Below are 23,306 nucleotides of genomic sequence, written 5' to 3' on the forward strand. Positions count from 1 at the left end.
CATGTACAGTTTGTCATAAATTGGTTACATTGCACATTGCGCCCACCAGATATAACTGCAGAGAAGACATGGACCCGAACTCAATATTCACAAAATAAGGCCTATAGCGACATATAAATACTATATACCGTATGAAACAGAAGACTCTCTGCTTTCATAAGAAAAAAATCACACCCGTGTGAACTGAGTGGTGTTTTATATAGCATGATCAGCTCTGATCTGACGTAATGAAATCACACCCGGATGTGATTTCACAACTGGCTTTTTTTGTGCAGAAAAAATGAGCATGGTTGCTACGGTCATCCAGTTCACCCGGGTGTGATTTAATTACGTCAGAAATTATTTTGAACATAGCAACCATGCTCATTTTTTTCTGCACACAAAAGCCAGTTGTAGGAGTGGTTTACACCACTCAAAAACTTCTACTGTAGTAATAATAAAAATCACACCCATGTGAAGTGAGTGGTGCAACTCTGTCCCATATTCTGTTCTCTGTTCTCTGCAATACAGCTCGCTATATACGGACTGAGGCAGAAAGTCATGTAAACCTTTTATTTACAGTTTGGTCTGTAAACTTCTACTGTAATAATACAAATCACACCCCTGTGAAGTGAGCGTTGCAACTGTTCTGTACTTATTCACTACAGCTCGCTATATACGGACTGAGACAGAAAGTCATGTAAACCTTTTATTTACAGTTTGGTCTGTAAACTTCTACTGTAATAATAAAAATCACACCCCTGTGAAGTGAGCGGTGCAACTGTTCTCTACAGTTGCACCGCACAACTGTAGAGAACAGTTGCACCGCTCACTTCACAGGGGTGTGATTTTTGAAAATATGAAAAAGCTACTACTGTGGAAGTGTTATCATATATTAATTTACTTATATTGATCCTATAAACAATTTAATATAGGTATAGTATTGCCCACTCAATTCATAATTAACATTCCAATTTTGGAGTTCTGGCTCATGGACTAAGAACCAAAAAGAACTGAACCGGTTCCCACTGGGAACCAACCGGTGGAAAAGGGGCCATAGTGAAACAAAACTACTGTACTGCAGCATGTTCAGTGACTGGCCGTTTTAAAGAATTCAAAACACAAAGTGTTTCAATAAAACATCTGATGGAGTACAGACAGACTACAGGGAAAAGCAAAAGCTCTCTTGTACAATTTGCTCCATTGAAAGGCACACATTACAGGCAAAACGGCCTTCTATCCATGCAGTTGGAGAAAGTCGCAGCAATCTTTTATTGTAAGAGAAATGGCTCCATCGGCTCTCCTTTAGAAATATATCGTTTCTTTTCTCGTGTCTCTCAATGGTATCTTCTTCTGAGACAAAGTGTTCTCGAGAAAATGTGATTTTTCCCTGAAGACCTCTCCGAGCATGACGGATAGAGGTTGGATATATATTAAGAAGACATTCTACCAGGCAGCAGCAGAGCAAAAATTATCTTTATTTCGGCATCACACATACAGCATAAAGGCCTTGTTTTTCTCAACTTTTTGGTCACCTTATGAACTGTGACATCCATTCGACTTGCACATTGTTCAGTTCAAAATGTCATTTAGTTTTGTGTCAGGTACTGTATGTGTCTGGTGCGGTGCGACAGAGTTTGATCTAGCTTCAGGTACTGTATGTGTCTGGTGTGGTGCGACAGAGTTTGATCTAGCTTCAGGTACTGTATGTGTCTGGTGCGGTGCGACAGAGTTTGATCTAGCTTCAGGTACTGTATGTGTCTGGTGTGGTGCGACAGAGTTTGATCTAGCTTCAGTTACTGTATGTGTCTGGTGTGGTGCGACAGAGTTTGATCTAGCTTCAGGTACTGTATGTGTCTGGTGCGGTGCGACAGAGATCTAGCTTCAGGTACTGTATGTGTCTGGTGTGGTGCGACAGAGTTTGATCTAGCTTCAGGTACTGTATGTGTCTGGTGCGGTGCGACAGAGATCTAGCTTCAGGTACTGTATGTGTCTGGTGTGGTGCGACAGAGTTTGATCTAGCTTCAGGTACTGTATGTGTCTGGTGTGGTGCGACAGAGTTTGATCTAGCTTCAGGTACTGTATGTGTCTGGTGTGGTGCGACAGAGTTTGATCAGCTTCAGGTACTGTATGTGTCTGGTGTGGTGCGACAGAGTTTGATCAGCTTCAGGGCCCGATTTGTACCGAGATGCTGCATCGAAAGTAGCAGATCCAGGGACGTGCAGAGAGTGTTAGAGAGGCAGGGGCTGACATCCCGTAAGAGGGCACTTTTGGACAAAAACTGTGAAAATAGCAGATCTACAAGCTCACAACGCGTCGCAGCGTGATGCATTGAGAGCTTCATGTAGATCAGCTATTTTCGGGGCGCAACCCAGCAGTCTTTAGCTAGTGGAGATGCGGTTTAACGACATGGATTTAGAGACAAATTAGCTCAACGCAAAATGCTGCGTTCAAGTTCAGGAGACTTCGGGGAAAAAAAGGAATTCTCCTGAATGCTGCTTCCGGTATGGCATGGAAGGAAAAGGAGGGGCATTTTGCATTTCTTTCACCACAGTAAATGCTGCATTTGTGGTCTGGAGAGGGCAGTTGTTTTACAGACGGGTAAAAGGGCCCTTTGATGTCTGTGTGTGCACGTCCCAGAGCAGATGCGAGCGTGTGAGATCTGCCATTTCCGATGTGCAAACCGAACATAAAAATGGAGCTGGAACAGTCGCTCTCTCTCTCCCTTTCCTCCCTCTGTGACTGCAGCACGCGTCTGCACGTGTAGCCTAGAGCCGTTTCATCAGAACAATGTTAATTTCACACAACACGTCAGTATTAATGTGGCGAGCGATTACTCAATTCTCCATCGTAAAAGCACTTGTGGTTTTAGAAGAAAAAAAATAAATTAGTGTCGTCGTCGTCGTGGCCCATTATTATTTTTCTTTTTTTTTGTCTCTCCGGGCTAGAAACCTTTCAAATGTCATTAAATAAAGTGGAACAATAATAGAATTTCCTCCTGACATTTAGGCTACAGATAAACTCCAAACACGTTCGTGTGCTTCTTATTGTGCTTTAATTGTGTTAAAGCTGCAATCCTGCATAATGCACTCTCGCTGCAGCAGTGGTTCTCAACGTGGGGCCCGGGGACCCCCAGGGGTTCCGTGAGGGGGGGTACCCGGGGGTCCACAGCAAAATGTGTTAACCCATTTTGGGCGGGAACCCCTTTTGGTGTTAAACATGATGTTATAATTTAGCTATTGAAAAATAGCAGATCTACAAGCTCATAGCGCGCTATGAGCTTGTAGGTCTGCTATTTTTGACAAATCGTGAAAATATTTATTTCAGAAAACTGGAGGATTTAGAATTAAAAAAAAAAAATTGAGGTCAGGCCTAAATGTGTTAATAATAGCGTCACGATCATTTTAACCACGATATGCTATACTCTGGCTATGCAAAAATAGCATATGCTCGATATGAGCTTGTAGATCTGCCTTTTTGTCGTAAAGATTTGTGCAAATCTTTGAATATAGATAGTTTTAAAGCAAACATGTTTTAACTCAAATGTTTGCTGGGGGTCCCTGGCACAACATTTTTTTGAGATGGGGGTTGGAGCCAAATACACATTAATTTGGGGGTCCTTGACATTTTTAGACCCACTGCACTACACTTCCACTGAGATGCAGACCCCGGTATAAGGTAGGACAGTGCTGCTCAGGGGACCCCCATACAATATTTGTATATTGATAATAAATGTCAAATATATTTTAAAATATTCAAGATTGTTTGAAAGTAGCTGATCTATCTATGGGGCGATGTGTACAGTATAGGGCTAAAGTGAACACATTTTGCCCCGGGGACCCCCTGGAACCCCCACTCAAGGACTCCCGGGGGTCCCCGGACCCCACCTTGAGAACCACTGGGACTGGGGGTAGGACTCCCGGGGGTCCCCGGACCCCACCTTGAGAACCACTGGGACTGGGGGTAGGACACCTACTGGCTGAAGGACTCCCGGGGGTCCCCGGACCCCACCTTGAGAACCACTGGGACTGGGGGTAGGACACCTACTGGCTGAGGCTCATAGGCCCTCTTGGCAGAGCGGTAGTCGTTTGGTTTCCCACGCGGTTCGAATCCCGCGCTTTATACAGCCGACAATGTCCTCTCTGTCGGTCAGACAGACAAAACGGTACGGATTGCAGCTTTAAACGGGCGAAGAGAACGGCATTTCAGGATATAGGAAACAACATAATAAGTTTCCTTTTTGAACCAAACATTTTGTGCTCCAATAATATTCTCCTTTTTTATTTTCTCTCTCCCGTCTCTCCGTTCCTCTGTTCTGTCCACGTCCGTTGGGACGTGGACGTTCTGTCCGTCGTACGTTTTCATCAGCTTAGCGAAGCCCGCTTGTGTCCGACGTGGTCACTTCCTTCAGTACAAAGTCACGTTAACGGGCTTCAAAGGAAACGGTGGCTTTGCCCCAGTTAAAAACGGGGCCACGGAAATAACAAAAAAACACAAAATAAAAAACAAAGCAAAACGTCAATGACGAACAAACAAGTCCCCCCCCCCCCCCAAAGAACTCTATAGCATAGCATTCTCTGTTGTTTTCATTTTTTTTTAAATCACATTGTCCTTTTCTATTTTTCTTTTTCGCAGTGCAAAGATTCGACAGGACTCAACCAAATAAATAGAATGTAGTATTGTACACAATGTCTCTGCACCCCCTTCCCATCTGGGTCACTGGCTCCGCTCTGGGGCCCCCTCCTCCTCCTCCTCTTCCTCCCCCTCCTCCTCCCACCGCGACTACATGAGCACGCAGCTTTTGGCGCGGTCCTTTCGGATGGCGGGGGGGTGCTCAAGCATCTCAGTCCGGGGCGGCTGCTGCGACACGCGCTTGAGGCCGCGGCGCGAGCCGGCGCGCTTGAGCGGCGGCGGCGGCCGCGCCACGCGCGACGCCAGCGTGGTGACGTGGAACACGTCGCGGACGCTGTTCTCGGAGTACTTGGAGGTGCACTCGGCGTACGCCACCGCTCCGATCTGCCGCGCCAAGTTGGTGCCCTGAGGAGGAGACACAGAGAGAGAGAGAGAGAGAGAGAGAGAGAGAGAGAGAGAGAGAGTGGAGTTAGCAAATCTACTGAAAGAATAGATAAGGTACATTGTATTGTTGCTCTCGGGGCATGCAGACACCACTTATCTCCATATTTTAACTTTATTAGTGTTTGTTTTTTTTACCAGCATTTAGTGTGTGTGCACAAACTTTGTCCTACACAAACATTAAATTCCTATTGACAATGAATGGACAATTTCACGTCATAGTGTAAACACAAACATTGATTTGTTGTATTGGAGGCTTTCAACTCTCAACTGTCAGTAAGACGTTTTCACATGCGGTATCCACCCGACAGAGAGTCCATATTATACAAAGTGGCTGTTGCAGAGTGCCCAGCAGGGTAACATTACTGCCATCTTTATGGAGGTTTTAACCCCAGCCTGCCAGTCTCAAGGCAGACACTCTCTAACCACGAGGCCACCGGGGCAGGCTGGCCTGTATATCTGAAATCTGCTCAGTTCAAAACGAGTTCACGGCTTCAGAAATGCCATAAAATAAGATTGATAAGTGTATTATTCTCTTAGTCCACTAGGTAATGAATAATGGCCACATCCTTTGAGGTAAGAGATACAATTGCTAGCTGCTGGGGGAAGAAAAAAAAAACAAGCAGAGCTCCCCCTGCACACCTATAAAATATTCAAAGGTTTTCTCTGCAACTATAAAACTAGTGTGGAAAATGAGAGCTTATGCTGCGTTCACTGAGGTCGGCTGAACTTCAGCACGGCAGGGTGCTATCGCCCTCCTCTCCCTTTCATCAGCAACGTCGACGACTGGCCAATTAGTATTGTAAATGACAGAGGCGAAGCCCACCAAGATACCGATTTAGCATCCTGAATCGGTTCTTTTTCAGCTCCTCCATGCTAATTTGTCAATTTGTAAACCTCAAAGAGGACAACATTCGTACACTATTGTTGTATTTGTTTTTGTTATTTTCCATACCTATGTTTGATTACTTTGTCTCCTTACTATTTGTATATATATATATATATATATATATATATATATATATATATATATATATATATATATATATATATATCTTTGGTGAGAACCACATATAAGCCCTCCATGGGTTTATTTTCTCACCTGCACAATGCACATACTTCTCTTTTATTGATGTTACCTTTTTTGTACTGTTTTTATTGTGCGAATAAACTAAACTAAAACTAAACACTCCCATGCGGCGTTCACACTGGCAGCTACAAACGACACGAAGCTACAAAGCAAAGCAGTTGCCGTTTGATTGTTGCACAGCGAGCTCGTTAGACGCCATCAAGTGTGCATCAGACAAGCGAGAAAAATACAAAATGGTAAATGCTGCATTCACACACCGATGGCGGAGGAAACCATTTAAGGCACCAACCTGCACAACAGGAGCAATTAGGGGTTCCAAGGACACTTTGACACCAAGTCTGGGGGAGCCCGGGATCGAACTGGGAACCCAACGGCTCACATCCGGCTGCTCCACCGGCCACTCTACCCCTGAGCCAAAGCCTGGGGTTATAGAGCAGGGGTTCTCAACGTTTTTGGCCGGGGACCCCCGGAAATGCTTTGGCAATGTCTCGGGACCCCCGCCCCGCCCCCTCCCGACCCCCAATATAAATTGACTGCTACAATAACCTTAAACCATTTTGGGCGGGAACCCCTTTTGGTGTTTTAAGCATTGTTATAATTTAGCTATTGAAAAATAGCAGATCTACAAGCTCGTAGCGCGCCACCGAGTGGCGCGCTACGAGCTTGTAGGTCTGCTATTTTTGAAAAATCGTGAAAATAAAATTTAAAAAAAAATCTTTTTTTTTTAAAAAATAATTTGGGGACCCCCTAAAATAATTTGGTGACCCCCCGAGGGGTCGCGACCCACGGGTTGAGAACCCCTGGACTAGAGAACATGGAACTGGGGTTGTTTTCTCCCCACCACAAAACGTGAATTGTGTGGCGAGCGAAGGTGAGTGGATGGAAATGGTCAAACACTCTGTAGCTTTGTATGTGCAGTCAACCACAGTTGTTGACGTATGCATAGGGTTGCCCCTACATCCTGCCTAGTGTGTGTGTGTGTGTGTGTGTGTGTGTGTGTGTGTGTGTGTGTGTGTGTGACCCGAATGCAACCCCAATCAGCTGCAGGGGTCAATGGGTCTTACTACAAACAGACATACCATACTCCAAACAGACAGACAGACAGACAGACAGACAGACAGACAGACAGACAGACAGACAGACAGACAGACAGACAGACAGACAGACAGACAGACAGACAGACTGGTGGCCAGTCATTGGAGTGGTTATGCACAATAAATAAATTAAACAAACAGACTAGCCGGTTCATTTCAGGACGCCCACACACTTCCAGTCTAATGATGAATACACTAGGCCTTTTAGCAGTATTTATATATGGTGGTATTGCTACTTCTACTGAAGTAAAAGAACGCCACTGATTATTATGCAGGGTCTTTGAGTGAGGCTCACAGAGTAGAGGTCAGTGCATACTTCTTTCTTTATTGTCTCCGCACTTCCACGGTGCTCTGTGCACTTACGGTAGCAACAAAGACCATGCTGATTGGTGGAGAGGCGTTGTAGAGCCCTGCTGATTGGTGGAGAGCCGTTATAGAGCCCTTCTGATTGGGGGCTTGTGTAGAGAAGCATATTTAATACACCTTTATGGGAAGCAAAGGAAAATCAGCCACTGTTCAGGAAATGCACTCCACGTCCGTGTTTTCCAAGGGGCCAGTGAGGCACTCCAACGTTGAAGCACTGGGCCCTAGTGGTAAGAGGAGGGACTACAGGCGGACCCGCGTATTCATGACCGGGAAACCCTGTGCAGCTGGGCTTTAACATTGAGCGCTCGGTTGCACTTCCGCATTTGCCAACCAAAATTTGGTTGGCAAATGCGGAAGTAGACGTTTTGAGACGGTCCTTCCGGGTGCTTCAAAATGCCACTGAGCAACTTCCACTGACATGAATAGCGGAGGGGGCGGAGCTTCGCGCCAGATCAGTCTCTATCCTTTTATATACTCTATGGTGTATTCCCACGGACTTCATGGTCATGGGTCATGGACCCATTTGTGGGCCATGGACCCATTTGTGGGCCATGGACCCAATTTTATAGGTCGAGTGTAAAATATCCCTTTTTTCCCCCTCTCTTTACTACAGTTAAAGTTAACACAATTTGTGCCCAAGACGTCCACAGACGTCCTAGGAATTACCGCATGTAGTGCCCAGGACGTCTGTGGACGTATTCGTAAAAAAAACATCTTTCAAAATGTCAAAAAGTGGGTCTAAAAGTGGGCACCCTGGGTCACCATTTTGAAAGAATGAAAGGGCACATTTATATAATTACTTCAAAAGATAAAAAAGCAGATCTCTAAGCTCACAACGTGTCACGATAGATGGACTATTTTGGTCCCACGGAGAGCCCAAATGTCTCTTTTGGCTCTCTAGCTAAAAGTTTTGGGAACCACTGCTTCCACATGACCGACGGCCACCTTCAGAAAGGCTCAGAAACATAGAATATCTACCTCACACGTACATGCCATACTATGCAGCTGCATGTTGGTTACGTGTGCACAATATGTTGTGCATGTTTAGATAAGACATTCTGTTTGCTTGACCACACGCACGCACGCACACATGTAAGAAAACATGTTACTTGCTTACCGTAGATATCATGTTGTTTAGACATCCATGTTGTCAATTATTATTACTGTAGTGTTATTCCTCTCTTTCAGAGTTCACAATTCAAGTGTGGCGTGCCGTGTGCAGAAAAGCAAAACAGTTTTGACAGTTTTCTGAAAAAGCTATGTTTCTATGTCAGTGGTTCTTCGATTTTTCAAAAATAGCAGACCTACAAGCTCGTAGCGCGCCACTCGGTGGCGCGCTATGAGCTTGTAGATCTGCTATTTTTCAATAGCTAAAGCATAACATAATGCTAACACCAAAAGGGGTTCCCGCCCAAAATGGGTTAATGACCTTAATTGCTGCTATTGCACAGCAGTGACGGTCAACAATGGTCAACAGAGCGGTTTCTGAGGCACCTGTCCTGAAACTGGAACCCACAAGCCCTTTAGAATGCACACAGATGACCGTCACAAGCACCCAGTGACCGGCCAAGGCCCTTGAACATCATGCAACCTGCACATCGGGAGCAATTAGGGGGTTCAGCGTCTTGCTCAAGGACACTTCGACACTAACTCTGGGGGAGGCCGGGGGATCGAGCTGTGGAACCGGCTGTTCTATCGGCCACTCTACCCCTGAGCCGCCGCCGCGCCATTCATTGGTCCCGTCAAGAGCACCCAGCAGCGCAGAGAGGCCATCTGTCCGCGGCGCAGCGCAGAGGTCTGTCACTTGGAGGCAGGCCTCCCTTCATTTCTACCCAGAGCCATTTTGTATTGAACCTCCAGATAAACCACTGCAGCTGCTTCAGTTAATACCATTTTGACCTGACAACAGATTCTACAAATGTCTTCTGGATCATGACAGTTTTCTGAAAAACCTGTTTCTCAAACATTTTCATGTCAAGAACCCCCAAAAATATATGTAATTGGCCGCCAACCCCATCTGAAAATATGTTGTTCCAGGGACCCCACAGAAGCAAAGATTTGAGTTAAAAACTTTCGCTCTGAAAGAATATATTCAAACATTTGGGCCACATTTTCACGATTTTTCAAAAATAGCAGACCTACAAGCTCGTAGTAGCTCGTAGTAGCTTGTAGATCTGCTATTTTTCAATAGCTAAAGTACAACATAAGGACTCCCAAGTTGATATGTATTTGGCTGCAGCCCCCCCCCCCCCCCCCTCTTTGGTGGAGGGTGATTACGTTTGCATTAAATGGGAAAGTCGTTTTGAAAATGATACTCTCCATGTGTTCCGCCGTAGTCTGAAAACCCACCTTTTCAGACTCCATCATGGCCCATAGCACTTACCCTACCCGCTTAGATAGCACTTTTTAGACAGCATTAGATAGCATTTGAAACAGACTTATGCATGTCATGTAGACAGCACAATAATTGGTCAATAATAGTCGCTCTGGATTAAGAGCGTCTGCTAAATGCCTAAATTGTAATTGTAAATGTAGAAAGACAACATGCTAGTACAACAAGCACACAAACGGCAATCAACACAGGCCTACAATACAGTACAGTACAGTACAGTACAGTACAGTACAGTACAGTACAGTACAGTACAGTACAGTACAGTACAGTACAGTACAGTACAGTACAGTACAGTACAGGTCACTGCATATTCATTGAAGCCATTATCTAACTTTCCATATCAGGGATAATTTGATGGCGTGCTTTCAAGAAGCTTCGTTGCTCTCTTGTCTTTCATCTTTTAACAGCCATCTGTCACGTCTGTTCATTCTCACCAGGAAAGTAATATCGCATTACAATTCAGGATACAACTGCCCTGTACTGTATATATATGCCCAATGGAATGAAATCATACAAAGTTAGAGCATTCGTCAAACTTTACAGATGACCCATATTTTCACTAAATAATCCTCTTTAAGCCTCTCATACGGTATTGTCAATTTGCTGTCTGAAACCGTTCTGTTGTTGTTACTAAACCCATTCACCAGTAGAGGTGAATGGATGTTCCCGGTCCAGTAGATTGTCAGAACAGAACAGTGCCCACATAGCCTGGCTCCAGCCCCTGAATCGCTAGCCACGCCCATTCAAAAAATATATTCAGGCGATTCAGGGTCTGGTGACGCTCTCGAAGGAGGTCTGAGACTCGGTTGGAAATCTGACCGACGAATCAGCGTCGTTTCAACTCGATGACGTCAAAACAACAGCGCCGTCCAGACACAAACAAACATGGCTGCGCCAGTAGCATAGCAACTTATGCTACTCTTTTGGTGTCACATTTAGCTTCATACTGGGTGAAAGTCTCATTCAAAAAATTATTTTTTCGCTCGAAAATGTTAGTTACAATGACATTGAGTTGACGTGTTTTTTTTTTTTTGGTAACTGTTGCATAATCGCAATTTCGCACTCGAGTCCCATGCCCCGGCCATTTAGCTCTGTCCCCCCCCGCTGACATGCCCTCAACCACGGCTAAGTTCAGCCTGCTGCGGTCGGAGCCTTGTCATCTGCTTTGCTACTATTGTGATTGGTTAAGGGTGAACCAATCGCCGAAGACTGCCTCTTTGTCAACGCCCATCTCAGAAACGGCGGTAGTAGGGAGGGCTTTCAGACTGAATAATGGAGTGAAACGAAATGAAAATTCAGGCTGAGTGTCAGGCTAGTGCCCACACGGAAAGGATTTCTTTTTTTTTGTAATGTTTTTTATGTGGCTTTCGCCTTTATTTTATATTTTTTATAGAGGGACAGACAGTAGGCTGACAGAAAATGGGGAGAGAGATGGGGGGGGGGGGGGGGGGGGGGTGACATGCAGTAAGGGCCGTCGGGACCGGGAGTCGAACCCGCGGCACACTGCCAGACTCAGGAATTTTAATGAAACTTATATGTCTTAATTATGTTGCATACGTATTTGACACAGATCTGCCATATATCTAACATAATATATGTATATCTAATTCCTTTTCCGTGTGGGCATTCATTTTGCCAAGGTGCTATACGTTAAATGGTAAATGGTGCATTTATATAGCGCCTTTATCCAAGGCGCTTTACATAGATTGTGCATTACATTCACCCATTCACACACACATTCATACACCGATTGCGGCGGAAGCCATGCAAGGTACCAACCAGCACATCGGGAGCAATTTGGGGTTAAGTGTCTGGCCCAAGGACACTTCGACATGTAGACAGGAGGAGCCGGGATTCGAACCGCCGACCCATGGATCATTGGACGACCTGCTCTACCTCTTGAGCCACAGTCGCCCCACGTTCATTATCTATTCAGATTCCCTGATTAGATAGTTCCTCTGATGGACACTTATTTTCAGTAGCAAAGCAGTAGAATTAGCGAGGCTCATCAGTGAATACAACCTGGGGAAAACATGCATTTTCAGAAGACCTCCAGAAAGCGTGAAGAGTTGGAATCTGTATATGAACTCAAATCAAGCTCTGCCCTGAACAGCATTCAGGGGCACTTGGGCTGATTAGGGGCGGCTGTGGCTCAGGAGGTAGAGCAGGTCGTCCAATGATTCCTGGGTCGGCGGCTCGAATCCCGGCTCCTCCTGTCCACATGTCGAAGTGTCCTTGGGCAAGACACTGAACCCTACATTGCCTCCAATGAGTCGGTCGGTGTGAGCTCGCCACCGTTGGTGTGTGAATGTGGGAAGTGAGGACGCTGGCGTCGACTGTTCGCCGCTTCACCTCCCAATGTATGAATGAATGAACCATTGCAAGCGCTTTGAGCACTTGGAAAAGCGCTATAAAAATGCAATTCATTAAAAATGCAATTCATTTGTGTTCCCAGTTGGTCCCTGTCTGCACAAACATATCGGACACAAGAAGAAACTAACAATCCCTCCTCCCGGTGCCCACCCAGTGCCATTTCATACATACACACACATCTCTAAAACATTGATTGAATAAGAAAAAGAGTTGCGCATCAGCAATGGGTTTTCAGTGGAATGCTAGACCCAAACTCCAGGCTTATATACATCAAAAGTATAGGAATTGAAAGAATCCCCAAAAAGGTATAGCAACAACATCCAAAAATGTCAAATAAACAAAATTAACGCCATCTCTAAAACAGTGGTTCCCAAGGTGGGGGTTCCCAGGGGGTCCCCAGCTAAATGATAGTTAGGAACCAAATTGACCCTTATGGGTCTGTAACTCAGAGAGTGTACAAATGGAACCAAATGGACCCCGACAGGTCCATTTGTGGTTCCATTTGTACACTCTCAGAGTTAAATTAAGTTTGATTTTACAATGTATTGGGGTCCCTGAGATAGAAATGCCATTAACTAAGGGGCCGTAGCCTAATTCAGGTCAAACCGGGGGCCCTAGAACCGTACAAATCATCTCTTACGGGGTCCTTGGCATATATTTTCTAATGGGGGGGTCTGCAGGCTAATGAGTATCATTTTGGGGGTCCTTGACATGAAAAGGTTTGGGAACCAGTGCTCTAAAACTTTGTGGTCACACGCGGCACTGCAGAGACACGGCGATGGGAGGTATAGGGGGGCCTGCCTCCTCCTGGTGGAGATCACTGCAGAGACACGGCGATGGGAGGGAGGTGTAGGGGGGCCTGAGATAAGGCTGTATCTAAGGCTCTGAGGAAGGCCTGCCTCCTCCTGGTGGAGATCACTGCAGAGACACAGCGATGGGAGGGAGGTGTAGGGGGGCCTGCCTCCTCCTGATGGAGATCACTGCAGAGACACGGCGATGGGAGGGAGGTGTAGGGGGGCCTGCCTCCTCCTGATGGAGATCACTGCAGAGACACGGCGATGGGAGGGAGGTATAGGGGGGCCTGCCTCCTCCTGATGGAGATCACTGCAGAGACACGGCGATGGGAGGGAGGTGTAGGGGGGCCTGCCTCCTCCTGATGGAGATCACTGCAGAGACACGGCGATGGGAGGGAGGTATAGGGGGGCCTGCCTCCTCCTGGTGGAGATCACTGCAGAGACACGGCGATGGGAGGTATAGGGGGGCCTGCCTCCTCCTGATGGAGATCACTGCAGAGACACGGCGATGGGAGGTATAGGGGGGCCTGCCTCCTCCTGATGGAGATCACTGCAGAGACACGGCGATGGGAGGTATAGGGGGGCCTGCCTCCTCCTGATGGAGATCACTGCAGAGACACGGCGATGGGAGGTATAGGGGGGCCTGCCTCCTCCTGATGGAGATCACTGCAGAGACACGGCGATGGGAGGTATAGGGGGGCCTGCCTCCTCCTGATGGAGATCACTGCAGAGACACGGCGATGGGAGGTATAGGGGGGCCTGCCTCCTCCTGATGGAGATCACTGCAGAGACACGGCGATGGGAGGTATAGGGGGGCCTGCCTCCTCCTGGTGGAGATCACTGCAGAGACACGGCGATGGGAGGGAGGTATAGGGGGGCCTGCCTCCTCCTGATGGAGATCACTGCAGAGACACGGCGATGGGAGGTATAGGGGGGCCTGCCTCCTCCTGATGGAGATCACTGCAGAGACACGGCGATGGGAGGTATAGGGGGGCCTGCCTCCTCCTGATGGAGATCACTGCAGAGACACGGCGATGGGAGGTATAGGGGGGCCTGCCTCCTCCTGATGGAGATCACTGCAGAGACACGGCGATGGGAGGGAGGTATAGGGGGGCCTGCCTCACAGCGATGGGAGGGAGATAGGAGGGCCTGAGATAAGGCTGTATCTAAGGCTCTGAGGAAGGCCTGCCTCCTCCTGGTGGAGATCACTGCAGAGACACAGCGATGGGAGGGAGGTATAGGGGGGCCTGCCTCACAGCGATGGGAGGGAGATAGGAGTGCCTGAGCTAAGGCTGTATCTAAGGCTCTGAGGAAGGCCTGCCTCCTCCTGGTGGAGATCACTGCAGAGACACAGCGATGGGAGGGAGGTATAGGGGGGCCTGCCTCACAGCGATGGGAGGGAGATAGGAGGGCCTGAGCTAAGGCTGTATCTAAGGCTCTGAGGAAGGCCTGCCTCCTCCTGGTGGAGATCCGCGCTCCCCTGAGCAAGCACGTCGTTCTACATGGATTGTTTTACACCATTAAAGTTGTTACGGTCGATGTCTGGGAGCGCCGCAAGAACATACTGTAATTCGTCGCCCGCCGAGGACCGCCGTTTTCCACATCGTTGCTGTCGGCCAGAAAATCTCATATCTCAATATTTATATGTTTTTGTGTGTTTTTTTTCCCACTAAATTAACGCCATACTTGATCGCACCACGGCGTCACGCGAAAAGCATCACAAGTAGCCGATTCGCATGCAGGCGCAAAGCGGCGCGTTACTTTCGAGTTTGCGGATCTGCTACTTTTTGATGCTTCTGAATCGAATCCTGAAAAGTAACAGTTTTTTGGGACATCTGAGGTTTCCACCCGAACAGAGACGATAGGGGAGGGTAGAAAGAAATCTTATCAATACAGAAAATGGGCCATTAAAATTCATGTGCGCAGCTGTTCACTGCTCAGAGATGCCAACAAAACAATTATTCCACTTTACATTGTACGGGTATTGTCTCTCAGCCCCCCCCCCCCCCCCCCCCCCAAGTCCCTGGTCTTATTACAGAGGCATTTTATGTCGCTGCGTTGCTTCCATAGTTTGGGAACTCAGTCAGGACTCTGAGCTAACTTGTTTTCAGAAGTAATTTGCCTCAGGTTTTGCTTTATCCCATTCTGGGCGGGAACCCCTTTTTGGTGTTAAGCATACTGTAGCTATTGAAAAATAGCAGACCTACGAGCTTGTAGGTGAAAATGTGACACAAATCTTTGAATATATATATTCTTTTAACTAAAATCTTTGCTTCTGGGAGGGGGGGTCCCTGGAACAACATTTTTTCAGATGGGGGTCGGAGGCCAATTACATATAATTCTGGGGGTCCTTGACATGAAATAGTTTGAGAACCACTGACATAGAAACATGAGGTTTTTCAGAAAACTGTCATGATTTAGTAGAATCGGTCCTCGGTCAAAATGGGTTATGCACAGAGGCCAATGAAATAGAATGCTCTCATTTATCAGGCAATATACTATCCCGTATTAGTAGTATCTAGTGGAAAGCACTGCAGCGGCAAATCAGTGAATAAAAGATAGATAATAATAACGGGCTGTGGAATGGCATTTGTAAAGGTAATGCTATTAACATCACCAACCCCACAGCTTATTACTAACAGTACCTAACTTAATAGTATAAAGGTAATGCTATTAAGCTCTGAAAGCCCTTCACAGACCCTTAACATCACCAACCCCACAGCTTATTACTAACAGTATCTAACCTAATAGTAGAGTTCACTGATTTCATTAAATAATTTAGACCCGAGGCCGATTCTAAAAAGAAAATGTCTTCTTAAATCCTAAAAGTTTTCTGAAAAAAACCTATGTTTCTGTGTCAGTGCATGGTGCTCAACCTTTTTCATGTCAAGGACCCCCAGAATTATTTGTACTTGGCCGGTGGACCCCCATCTGAAAATATGTTGTTCTTGGCTAGGTGGCCCTTCATCCAATCAGGATAGAGAGGGGCCTTCCGCCAATCATGATCAAGCGGGGGCGGGCCTTGGTGTGCGTGCTGTTGGCCTGTCGCGTGTCCCCCCCCACTGTAGTGCATGCATGTGCACATCCTTGTTACCGGGGCGGACCGGGGGGGGTTTTCCAAATCACTGAATGCTCCTTTAAACCACGCCTAACAGAGCTATACGGTATCCAACCAGCTGCAAGCTGTAACCATGTACCACGGCCAATAAAATGACATAGATCGGTGGTTTTCAACCAGTGGTCCGGGGACCACCAGTGGGCCTTGAGGGTGTTCCAGGTGGGTTCCCCAGCTAAATGACGGAGTTGGTAACCAAATGGACCCTTATAGATCAAACTCTTAAAGAACCACTTCACCACTTTTCAACCTATCTTCATATAATAGGTCCTCACTAATAATCATGATAAAATGGCTCGATTTTTTTCTACTCAGTCGGTGTCTCATAGGAGGGCTGTGGGCAGTTTAGAAACTGTCTTCCAGTGACATCATCATTAGGCAGATTATTTTTTTAAACAAGATTTTTTTTTACAAAAATGTTTAGATTTGTATTATCGTGAGAACGATGGCTTCCATTTTCGCATTGCAACTTTCCAGGACTATAAAGCCTGCAGTTTCTATTAGCTTGTATTCCCCATCGATGATGTCACTGGAAGACGGTTTCTGAACTGCCCACAGCCCTCCTATGAGACACAGACCGAGTAGAAAATAATTTGCGCCATTTTTTCATGATTATTAGTGAGGACCTAGTATATGAAGATAGGTTGAAAAGTGGTGAAGTGGTCCTTTAATGGGTTTCATTTTACGCTCAAGATGGTTTAATTTTACCCTCAAGAGTTAAATTATTGTTAAACATCTGCATTACTTCATTTACAAGAAGTCTACACAATTCAACGTTTGGCCTGTTATCACTCCTATTGTACCAACATCAATACAGCAAAAGATCTTGTCCAACGACAACAACATATTCTACGTTTTTTGGGTCCGAGAGGCTAAATATCAGTAAATGGTGGTCCGTGGCTCAATTAATTAAAATACCCAATAAATACCCAATAAAAACCCAATAAAACCCCACCGACTTAGATCGAAGGGACAGCTGAATGTCTGATACCAAAATAAACAAAACATGTCTCATGCATATTCCGTGTAATTTATCATAAGTAATTAATTCAGTAAGCATAATACTTTTCCAAGCTGTGTGCCTTGTATTACACCGGGGAAAAGAGGTGCAATAAACCTCATTCCTCTTTAATCTGGTGTGTGTGTGTGTGTGTGCGTGCGTGCGTGCGTGCGTGCGTGCGTGCGACATTTTTTTTAATTTTCCAAATTGCGCCTGATGCAACTGCAGGCTAATTCTTCCCATTTTTTTCTTCAGATTCTAAGAGGTTTCCATCTACTGTACTACTGTAGGTAATTAGTACTGAAATGATGCGCTAAATTGGCCACCTGCTGTATGCATATGTTTATAGTATAGTATATGCCAATTATTATTTAATTTTTTTCTAATATCGGATTCTATCGGAAATCTTGTGCACTTGACTTCCATGACTATTGCTCTTAGCGTATCGCTATGTTACCGTACCTTATATTTGAACAACTTAACCCATTTTGAGATCAGATTCTAAAAATGTCTTCTACATCCTGACAGTTTTCTGAAAAAGCTATGTTTCTAAGTCAGTCGTTAAAAAAAATAGCAGACCTACAAGCTCGTAGCTTGTAGATCTGCTATTTTTCAATAGCTAAAGCATAACAATGCTAACACCAAAAGGGGTTCCCGCCCAAAATGTGTTAATGGGTCAGGTGGTGTTATTGTCCGTCTTCGTTACAGGGGTGCGTGTTGCTCACCTGCTCGTGGGTGACGGGGATGAGCCGTATCTTGGACAGCTCTCTCAGCACGTTGAGGTCGGTCCTCATGTCCAGCTTGCAGCCCACCAGAACGATCTTGGCGTTGGGACAGAACTCCTGGGTTTCAGCCTGCCACTGTTGAGAGAACATGAGACACCAAGCCATCAGCAGCAGCAGCAGCAGCAGCACGACAACACACACAAAACCATCTAAAAGCAGTGGTTCTCAACCAGTAGTCCGGGGACCACCAGTGAACAGGCGATATTGGATAAATACCATACGGTTCGCTGAAGAATCAAGTAAAATGCTGATGTGAAATGTATAAGTGAACGATCAGGGATCCAAGTATTGAACCTTATGCTTTTGTCTGTGTTTTGTTGTCTCCACCAGGCCGAAGGCATGGGGAGAGAGTATGTTTTGCACTCCGTCCGTCCGTCCGTGTGTCCGTCCGTCTGTGAACAGCTAATCTCCGGCACCGTTAACCCGGTCGATGCCAAATTTTGCACACACACTCCCTGGATGCCAACGATGAACCTCTGCCCCAAAATTTCCAGAACGGCCTGTTATAGCGCCACCAGGAGGCCGCTTTGTGCAAAACAAGTTTTTGGACAGTACACCTACATATTTTGCCCAAACATCACGCAAATTGGTACACAGTCTCTCTAGAGCCATTCAACGAAACGGGTCTTTCAGATTTCTCAGACTCCATGCTGATTGGCTAAGATTGGCTTCCAAAGTTTGCAGGAGTGCTCAGTTTCAAACAAAATGATGCAAATCATGAACACATCGTGTGATTTCCGTGAAATTGTGCACGCACATTCCCACTAGGCAGAGGAAGAAATGCCACATGAACATTTTCAATTCAGCCTCATGGTGGCGCTATAACTGGCCGAAAAGTGTTTTCACCTCTAACTGCACGGATCTGTGAATAACTTTGTATGCCAACTCCCTAGAAGCCAAGGAAAAACCCTTGCCTGGAATTTTTCACATCTGCTCTTTATAGCGCCACCAGGAGGCCCACATATGTAAAACACATTTTCTAATATTACTCCTTCAGATTTTATCCAAATTTCACGCAAATCGGTACACATGCTCTCCATAGTCATGTGATCAAGACGGGTTTGTTTGATTTCTCATAATCCACCCTCATTGGCTACGATTGGCTTCTAAACTTTTCAGGAGTAGCCCGCTTTGTACCCGTTTTGTACAAATCGCCACAACTACTCAACGCAGCATCCGATTGTGGTGAAACTGTGCATGCATATTCCCACTAGGCTTTGGAAGAAATGCCACTTGACCGTTTTCAAATCAGCCTCATGGTGGCGCTACAACAGGCCAAGCCGCAACACACACACACACACACACACACACACACACACACACACACACACACACACACACACACACACACACACACACACACACACACACACACACACACACACACACACACACACACACACACACACACACACATTTATATTGCTCCTAAACATTTTGCCAAACATCACACACACACTCCTATCCTCCTGGTGGAGACCTGTGCCCAGAAGGGCACTTTTCTAGTTTTCTCTGTTTTTTGTCTGTTTGTTTTGTTGGTTCTTTTTTCTTGTGGTTGTTATTCTTTGTTTTTTATGTTTTGTCCAAATGTTGATTGTTTTGTAGACCCAGTACATGTTCTACGTTCTACTATTGTTTCTGAACTACGTTCTTATGTAAGGAGGATAGGCATACATAAGCTTTAAGCTTCTGCCTACTCCTTTTCGATCGTGTTTAAAAAAATGAAAATAAATTGTAATTGTCTAAACTGAATAGATCGAAATGAACCATTCATTCATTCATTCACCAGTGAACTACCTTTTGCTGGGGTCCCTGGACCCCACTTTGATATGAACTACCTTTTCACTTTGAGAACCATGATCATCTCTAAAGCACTTTGAGAACCATGATCATCTCTAAAGCACTGGACGGACATATGAGGTTTCCACCCGACATAAACAAGATGGTCGCCATCGGGTGTCCAAAACATTATACTCTTCAGGAAATAGAAAAAAAAATGAAAATTATTTAGCCAGAAGCTCTTTTCATTGGTTCAATAATATAAAACCGACATACACACTTAACCACTTTAACTACCAAAAAATAGCTCACAACACTCAAGTTGTGAGCTTGTAAAGATTATGCTTGTTGTGCAACTTTAGCGCCACACCCTTGGCACGATGAAGTAGGCCATTAATTCACGTAGAAACCCCCCCCCCCAAAAAAAAACAAACTAAAATAATGGAGATGGAGGTTTCTGCCCGACAGCGGCGCTATATTTTACATATCCTGTATAACTATAAGGCACAGCGATGTGTTTACCGCTGATATATTTTACATATCCTGTATAACTATAAGGAACAGTGATGTGTTTACCGCTGATATATTTTACATATCCTGTATAACTATAAGGAACAGTGATGTGTTTACCGCTGATATATTTTACATATCCTGTATAAGGCACAGCGATGTGTTTACCGGTGATATATTTTACATATCCTGTATAAGGCACAGCGATGTGTTTACCGGTGATATATTTTACATATCCTGTATAAGGCACAGCGATGTGTTTACCGGTGATATATTTTACATATCCTGTATAAGGCACAGCGATGTGTTTACCGGTGATATATTTTACATATCCTGTATAACTATAAGGCACAGCGATGTGTTTACCGCTGATATATTTTACATATCCTGTATAACTATAAGGCACAGCGATGTGTTTACCGCTGATATATTTTACATATCCTGTATAAGGCACAGCGATGTGTTTACCGGTGATATATTTTACATATCCTGTATAAGGCACAGCGATGTGTTTACCGGTGATATATTTTACATATCCTGTATAAGGCACAGCGATGTGTTTACCGCTGATATATTTTACATATCCTGTATAACTATAAGGCACAGCGATGTGTTTACCGGTGATATATTTTACATATCCTGTATAACTATAAGGCACAGCGATGTGTTTACCGGTGATATATTTTACATATCCTGTATAACTATAAGGCACAGCGATGTGTTTACCGGTGATATATTTTACATATCCTGTATAACTATAAGGCACAGCGATGTGTTTACCGCTGATATATTTTACATATCCTGTATAACTATAAGGCACAGCGATGTGTTTACCGGTGATATATTTTACATATCCTGTATAAGGCACAGCGATGTGTTTACCGGTGATATATTTTACATATCCTGTATAAGGCACAGCGATGCGTTTACCGGTGATATATTTTACATATCCTGTATAACTATAAGGCACAGCGATGTGTTTACCGGTGATATATTTTACATATCCTGTATAAGGCACAGCGATGTGTTTACCGGTGATATATTTTACATATCCTGTATAAGGCACAGCGATGTGTTTACCGGTGATATATTTTACATATCCTGTATAAGGCACAGCGATGTGTTTACCGGTGATATATTTTACATATCCTGTATAAGGCACAGCGATGTGTTTACCGGTGATATATTTTACATATCCTGTATAAGGCACAGCGATGTGTTTACCGGTGATATATTTTACATATCCTGTATAAGGCACAGCGATGTGTTTACCGGTGATATATTTTACATATCCTGTATAAGGCACAGCGATGTGTTTACCGGTGATATATTTTACATATCCTGTATAAGGCACAGCGATGTGTTTACCGGTGATATATTTTACATATCCTGTATAAGGAACAGTGATGTGTTTACCGGTGATATATTTTACATATCCTGTATAACTATAAGGAACAGTGATGTGTTTACCGGTGATGATTTAGTGTTTCATTAACCCATTTCGACCGAGACCAGATTCTACATGTCTTCTAAATCATGACAATTTTCTGAAAAACCCTATGTTTCTGTGTCAGTGGTTCTCAAACATTTTCATGTCAAGTACTGCCAGAATTATCTGTGTTTGGCCACCAACCCCCATCTGAAAATATGTTGTTCCAGAGACCCCCCATAAGCAAAGATTTGAGTTAAAAACGTTAAAATAGCAGAACTACAAGCTCGTAGCTTGTAGATCTGCTATTTTTCAATAGCTAAAGCATAACATAATGCTTAAAACACCAAAAGGGGTTCCCGCCCAAAATGGGTTAAATGCTCCTAAGGCAGAGCAGACAGCCTTTATGATGGGCCATAAACACCCAAACAAACCCCTCTGTAACGTGCATGATATGTACAGTACGGTGTAGTATTGTACACACTACAGTGAAATCTTTAGTGGTGATTTAACTCCCCAACAGAGTACAAATGTTCGGCCCGGGTCCATTTAGCTCCCCTTGTACACTCTTCTGAGTTAACTCCCAACAGAGTACAAAATAATGTTCGGCCCGGGTCCATTTAGTTCCCCTTGGCTTGTACACCCTTTACAGTGCAGTTGGGCAGACCTTCAGCATCAAAATACCTGGAACTTTATGATGCAATGGCATCATGAAGTTGTTTTGGGGGACATGATTAATTTATGCCGACAAACGCATAACAGCACAGCTCTGGGGACTTGTTTTAACACATATTTGTTTTGGAAACGACAGCCCTGTACTTGTAAGAAGGTGAAATTAATTTCCAGGATTTTTCAAATGATATTATGATGGCCATACATCCTTTTTCCAGGCAATTCATCCCTCTCTAGATTTCACAAAAGTGAGAGTATGTCTGTCCTTGGTTCTAATATCTCAAGATACAAGCATTCAGCCAATCCCCTTCACACGTGTGTGTATTTGTTGACGAAGGGAGTGCAGTTTAGAGTGTGCAGTACAGTGTTCTCCAGAACCAATGCAAAGTCTGCATGAAAAGTGCCATGAATGAAGGGTACTGCTGTAGTACTCTGACAGCCGGTACATACCTCAAATACTGAACTAGTTCCGTACATTTTTGGCTTTTACTAGCTTCTAGTGGTGCACTGTTTTTTGAGTGGTGCAATCACTCCAAGGAACAGCAATGTCCCTATGTCCTAACCTATGTCCCGATGTTTAGAGTACCAATAGGGGGTGCTGTTGCACCACTCGCTTCAGACTGGTCTGGGTTTTTTTAAACCACTTGAACCCCAGAATTCCTATTCCGGTGATGGGAAAGATTTGCCCAAAATAGCCAATCTACAAGCTCGGCTATTTGATATAAAGGGACAAAATAATGACCATACCAAGTACAGTTGCAACTCGTGTCCGTTGGCGTTTGATCATGTATAGAGGGTCGAATGGGTTAAAACCGGACACCACTCGAACCGCACCCGAACCGACCTTAACCCGAG

General features: G+C 45.0%; 1 protein-coding gene and 1 long non-coding RNA gene across 3 annotated transcripts in view; one reads left to right on the plus strand and one right to left on the minus strand.

The window, feature by feature from the left end:
* The first annotated feature begins 1,443 nt into the window (after nucleotides 1-1,443).
* Nucleotides 1,444-2,443, plus strand: LOC306915890. Its single transcript, XR_013788898.1, has 2 exons — nucleotides 1,444-1,823; nucleotides 1,868-2,443. It is a non-coding gene; the product is annotated as an uncharacterized lncRNA (long non-coding RNA).
* A 1,373-nt stretch (nucleotides 2,444-3,816) lies between these two features.
* Nucleotides 3,817-23,306, minus strand: part of LOC306915888 (rho-related GTP-binding protein RhoN-like) — an 89,539-nt gene continuing 70,049 nt past the window's right edge. Inside the window, exons 4-6 of one of the 2 annotated variants that reach the window (XR_013788897.1) lie at nucleotides 18,002-18,136; nucleotides 3,991-5,016; nucleotides 3,817-3,866 (exon numbers count right to left, since the gene is read on the minus strand). Coding sequence is in view for 1 of the 2 variants with exons in the window: in XM_079493546.1 (XP_079349672.1) it covers nucleotides 4,762-5,016; nucleotides 18,002-18,136 (390 nt within the window). In the remaining variant the exon portion in view is untranslated. Of the gene's footprint in view, nucleotides 5,017-18,001; nucleotides 18,137-23,306 lie in introns of both variants that reach the window. The other variant, XM_079493546.1, reaches the window with a different exon arrangement.

The sequence above is a fragment of the Electrona antarctica genome, assembly GCF_951216825.1.
Source record: "Electrona antarctica genome assembly, chromosome: 22".
Lineage (NCBI taxonomy): Eukaryota > Metazoa > Chordata > Actinopteri > Myctophiformes > Myctophidae > Electrona > Electrona antarctica.